The sequence below is a fragment of the Nannospalax galili genome, unplaced genomic scaffold (genome assembly GCF_000622305.1).
Source record: "Nannospalax galili isolate Female #2095 unplaced genomic scaffold, S.galili_v1.0 scaffold195, whole genome shotgun sequence".
Taxonomy (NCBI): domain Eukaryota; kingdom Metazoa; phylum Chordata; class Mammalia; order Rodentia; family Spalacidae; genus Nannospalax; species Nannospalax galili.
Window position 1 is genome coordinate 838907 of NW_008335885.1, and position 6000 is coordinate 844906.

At 39.4% G+C, this 6000-nt stretch overlaps 1 protein-coding gene across 5 annotated transcripts in view; it reads right to left on the reverse strand.

Moving 5' to 3' along the window:
- The window catches only part of Syncrip (synaptotagmin binding cytoplasmic RNA interacting protein), a 36897-nt gene that overhangs the window by 30009 nt on the left and 888 nt on the right, over positions 1-6000 (reverse strand). For 3 of the 5 annotated variants that reach the window (XM_008830672.3, XM_008830671.3, XM_008830670.2), the window contains exons 2-6: positions 5002-5161; positions 4173-4291; positions 3959-4066; positions 1589-1702; positions 1315-1491 (exon numbers count right to left, since the gene is read on the reverse strand). In XM_008830672.3, the coding sequence (XP_008828894.1) occupies positions 1315-1491; positions 1589-1702; positions 3959-4066; positions 4173-4291; positions 5002-5149 (666 nt within the window). In that variant the 5' untranslated portion in view covers positions 5150-5161. The remainder of the gene's footprint in view (positions 1-1314; positions 1492-1588; positions 1703-3958; positions 4067-4172; positions 4292-5001; positions 5162-6000) is intronic. The other 2 variants (XM_008830673.3, XM_008830675.3) reach the window with 1 other exon arrangement.

A 6000-nucleotide genomic window follows, 5' to 3' on the forward strand; every position in this document is an offset into this window, starting at 1 on the left:
GAAGGGAGGTTATAGGCCCTAAGGGGCACTATAATAACGTTTTGCTAAGTGGACATGTAGTCAACTGCCTTCTAAATATTTATGTTTATATCCACCACAGACTAGTGCTGCTCTCAGCCTTGGACTTCGTACTGCAGTAACAGTTAATTAATGTAGAGCCTCAAAACTGGTCAAAGTGCTGAAAATAAGTGGCATCTAGTGCTGAAAACAGGACAGTTATATCACCCCTTTCCAAGGCTCATGGAATACCACATAAGTAGGGTCGAAAGACTATAGTAAGGAGGGTGAAGAGGAATGCTATCAATTCCTGGATATGACATGGCCTTTGCAACCAGAGACACACAGCAGCTGAGACTACCTGCACAAGACCTATACAAGATTGGTCCCTTCGACATTCAATCATGGATCAAGCCGGGCCTCATGAGGCAGAATGCATCCCAGAGGATCTTTTGTCAGTTAATGGTTGCTGAGGGAGAGTCATTTTCTTCAGTAGTGTAGCTACTGGTAAGATGTCCACAATCCAGCAAATGGCCCCCTACACATGCTCATACAAGCAACCCTAATTTAATTAAACTCAGTGAGTCATACACAAAAGTCATCAAAGGGCTAATTGGGAAGAAGAGGGACAGCAGGAGAGATAAGACAGGCTAAAGGGAATAAATATTATCACAATATATTGTCTGCTAGTATGTTTGTCAGAAATAAAATTACACAAATATCCCCAACATCAAAAAAAAAAAGAAAGAAATCTTAAGGACTTCTAGTCTTGAGTACCCTGCATATCTAATAGGGAGCAAAGAAAAACATTTTCAGGAGAAATCAGCCTGCAGATTAAAGAAATGAGCCAAAGATGCCAAATTTAACAAACATCTGCCATAGTAAGTTATCTATAGATTGATAGATTCCATAAATTTTAACTCACACCTGGCTCTTAAAACTTTTTGTTTCTCCCCTACCTCACCAGACTGGCCTCAAACTTATGGCAATCCTGACTCAGTACAGGAATTGCAGGCATAAGCTATCATACCCAGCTCAACTTCCTTAATTCACAGAATTAAAACTAATCTGAAGTTATATAAACCATAATTTGAAACTTAAACAGAAATATCCAAAAGCTAATGCTTCAATAATCAACTAGGAATTTTATAGCAGCACCTTATAGATTTTGAATCTTAACTATCTGTGTTGTATTTGGGAAATTTTAGGGCATAGTATCTCATCAGAACTTCACAACTCTTACGGCACATTAAGAAAAACCAGACAATAAGGACAGTGAATGTAAAGACTTAATGAGGGAAAAAAAATAAAACTTACCAGTTTAACAGCCTCTTGTGCTGCTTCTTTAGTACAAAAAGTGACAAACGCATAACCTCTATTGAGACCAGTAAGTGGATCCATCATTAAACGAAGATCCCATATATGTCCAGCTTTCTCAAACAACGGAACAAGCTCATCCTCAAATAGATCTCTGGGGATCTTCCCCACAAATATCTATAAATTAAATATGAAATAACAATTACAGAGAATTCTTTAGTAAACTAGATACCTGTACTTTACTACAAAAGGTACAAATTTTTAGTTTCTTTACCTCAGTGCCAACAGAAGGCTGCTGACCTGAATAAACGGAATCTGGAGGTGGTCCTCCATACTTCCTCTGTCCAGTGGTCACATCAAGTGTGTAGCCTGTTCTTTCCAAGAGTGCCTTGAAAAGTTCAAATGTTATTAATATATTTCCATTCATAAAACCACATTCATGTTAGTAGTTACAGTCAATTCCAAGTCTTTCCAATTATCTTAACATTTCCCCATACAGATTTCTGGGGTCTATGTTAAAATTTTCCTTTTAATGTGTTTGTTATATTCCTTATTGTCAAAATTTCAGGATCTTGTACAAATTAGTGTTTATAGTCTCCAATTAATTACTGAGTAGTAAAAATTAAAATCAACAACTTTCGAGATTAAAATATATCTACTCTGCTAATACAGACATCATTAAAAATAACTGTACCTAATTTGATTACCTCTCAGCTCTGGATTTCTTACCAAATAATTCCTGCACCCCACACCTAGGGACAATGGCATTTATTGTAATTTTGCCAGCCTCTGAAGACATTACACCCCCTACACCAAGTCTAGAAACTTAAAAGACTACAGGAGAAACTTCATTATTTGACGTTGAAGTACTACACACAACAGGACAGCGTGGATCATTCAGAAAAGGTAGACAAAATGACTTTATGAAGCTACAATATAACTTCTAGATTTAGCTCCCTCAAAGTCAACTGTTAAAATTAATACAACTCACTTTACTTGGACAATTAGGAGTTTCATTCCACCCCTTATCTTAAGTAAAAATACTAAAAGGATGTAACCCATTAAAAGTTGGAAAGCCCAAAAAAGTCTTCTCCACTATCTCAACTACAAGTTTTCTAGGTAACAAAACCATTCTATTAATTAGTTGACAATTTAAAATAAAGAGACCACATGACAAAACTTATCAAAATGTTAAATGACTTGAGGTCACCTCAATCCTCCAAAATTTAACCTTTTCTACTCAAACAGCATTAAATATAAAATTGTGAGACTGGGGACATATAGCTCAGTGGTAGACTATTTGTCTACGTAATCTGGCATGCCAGGTTCTACTCCTGGGTTGGGGGGGTTGTCACGTTATGAAAAATGCAAAAAGCTATATGTTCTAGGTAGTTCATTTTTCATTACACTCAAATACAACTAATTAATGGTGTAACGCTAGGCAAAAAAAAAACCCTCAAACTTGTAAAAAAACTATGACCACACCAAACAAACCATGAAATTCTTTACTTTTTCCTCATATTTAACTCCTGAACTGGAAGAGTTAGGCTTTTTTAATGTAATCTTCACATGACCCAAATAACACTTATTATCAATCTAGACAGACAAAAGGAAAAACTACTTATTGCCCTGTTAAACATCCTTATAAAAATGTTATCACAATTTTAAGTACCATGAAAGCTTTAAGCCACCTCCTTCCAAAAATTGAAAAGTCACAAACTAATTCTTTCCAGAAAATTTTAATGAACTCAAACCCAAAGCAGACATCATCACAACTGGCTTAACTGCAAAGACAAGTAAACCCCATTTCAATGGAAAAACTAGATTTATAGTTCAACCTCAATTTACTCAAAACTAGACCTGTGAAATTTCACGGTTGCTGTTAACTACTAATTTCATATTCCAATCCTGTCCATGTTATAGGCATTCTTTTCCAAGACTGGCAAAATATCACAGAATACCTGTGCCCTTTCTCACTAACTGGCTTTCTTCAACCATAACCCTTGGCTCAAGAACAATGGGACATATTAAAGAGCACCAACCTAAAAACTAATAGGCTGATCCATATTCTCTGAACTATAAATCTCAACAACACAAGATCAAGACCTAGCTAAATTTGGTATCACTTAATCTCCTATACGACCTTAAATCCAACCAACAACAACAAAACTTTCATTCCCATCCTATTTCCTTGCTTACAACACTGAAATAGAAATAAACTATCCTTAATATTAAACCCAATAACCTAAGGGGAGAGGGAGTATTAAAACTCTAAATTCACTGGGACCCAGGCCTCCCTAGGAAAGCAATCAGCCATTCCTCACCAGTACTGAAGTTAACTGGTTTCCTGTCCATAACCTTTTCAAAAAGCATCTAGACTTAACAATAGACCTGTTTCTTGAAATTTTCTTATTTGGTATAGTAACAGCACAGATTGAAACAAGTAGCCAGGTAACAAGATTAACTTAACAATGCATTGTTTTGAAAACCAAAATAAAAAACGTTATAGTACTTTTCAAAGTAATCAGAAAACAATAATAATCTTAGAAATATACATATATCCATATCACACCTAGGGAATGTTTACCAAAGTTAGAAAATTGTTAAAAGAACTTAAAGCTACAGGAAGTTTTTAAAGACATACCTTAATCTTTGCCTCATCTGGTCCTTTACTAGAATCTGCTACTTTGGTCCCTTGTTTTTCTCTCTGCCTATAAGTCTTCATGACTCCACATAAAAAGGCACTTTTGTTCTGGAAAGAAAAGTTTCCATTCATATTTAACATTTTCATCTAATGAAAATTAAATGAACACATCAAAACTACTCAAATTTTAAAATTCTTTCTACACTGACATTACCTGAACATGAGAGAGATCACTGTCTTTAAACTGTTGAAGTACTGCCAATGCGCCGTCTTCATTGAACTCTTTTAAAGCTTCGATAGCTCTTTCATCTAAATCACTATGTGCAACTAGCCCTGGAGAAGAGAAAACTTAATTAGTTATCACCTTTTAAAATGTTTGCAATTTGTTTTAGAAAGTCCTGTACTGGCCAACACAGATACATGTGTGACAATGATTTCCTAATCCCCCTATCTACATAATCAAAAGCATACTTTAGCCACTCTGAACTAAATAGGCCTCTCAACCACACAATAAGGACTCAACATACTTTTACATCCTGCTTTGTGTCCAAGGAAGACAGTCCTGAACATTGCAATAGTTCTACAGTAAATATACAGCTCTACAAATTCCAAAGTCAACCAAAAAATACCAAGCATAACCACTGAACCTCTACTCAATTTCAAAGTACCACGAGAAAAAGGAACCTTCACACCAAGAAAGACAAGAAAACTGACCTACAGCTACCAAGTTATTTAACAAGAGTCCTACTACAAAAATACCCCCAAAAGTCACATGGGCTGCTCCCAACATTTAACAGCTGTTGCTATACTGTCATATAGTTATCCATAAGGCCAGAGAGCCATCCCGAGGGAGGTCCAGCCCCTCTCCATCCCTCCCTCTATACACTTTAACCTCTGGTTCAAACCTAAATTAACCAACTATCCGAACAAGGCAAAGCTCCAGTTCCCACACTTATTGGAAACCACAAAAAGTTGCTATTTTAGCTCAAAGCCAGAAATCCAATAGAAAAATTTCATGTAATTTTGCAAGTGTTAGTTCTTACCTGCAACGTAAATTTCATCTAGTTTTTCAGCAACTTTCTGTGGTAAACCAGCATCAAGCAATGTCTGAAAATTTTCTGAATGGATAACTGCAGAAGTAGTATCCATGGGCTCTTCAGTACCATTTCCATTAACATGTTCTGTAGCCATGTTTCCAGAGATCTGTTCAAACGCAATAAGCAAAATTAAACTAGGGTCTTCAAAAAGAATAGAGGACAATGACAGTCCCAATCTTTACTTTCCCTACCCCTAACTACAACCAGCCAGTCAGCCAGCGCCTCCGTTGAAAGAAACCTTAAAGTCACTAGCGCCTGACAACCAGAATAGGACCGGGGCACCGAAGGACCGATTCACTAGATTCTTCCTGAGCACCACCCCTGGCTCACCTGCTTAACACTCCCTAGGAAAAGCCTTTTTGACAAATGAAGCCCCACCAGCACGGGGACGGTCCAGCCTGCCACATGCAGCGGTTCCAACAAGGAGAATAAGGTGCGAGCAGAGAAGGCAAAGCTGGGCTTGTCTCTCTCCAAGGTAAACCCCGAAAGTGCGCTTTTCCCGCCTGCCGCTTATAGATCAGTAACAACAGCCAGCGAAGAACAAAGCGCTCACACAAGTCACCTTCCCACCACCCAATTCCTCCACCCTTCACCCCCACACCCCAAAGCCCGCCCCCGACTCCGCACCCTCAGCGCCAGCCTCACCACTGCGGCCGCCAGGAGCCCATTACAAACACGTGCTCTGCGCCTTCAAATGTCCTACAACTTCCTCCAACGGAAACCCACCGAGTCCCGGGCCGAGACGACCGTCACCGGCTCCCAACATCACCCCGCAGCCGCGCTCCGAGCCCCCCGCAACATGCAGCAGCACAACCTCGCCCCTCCACGCGGAGGCCGCGGCGGCGCCAGGCCCCGGGCCCTCCCCGCCCCCCAGCGCCGCCTTCTCCGCCGTGACACTCGGCTCTACGCCCCGGGCCGCGCGCGACCCCGGCCCTCGCCCCTCGG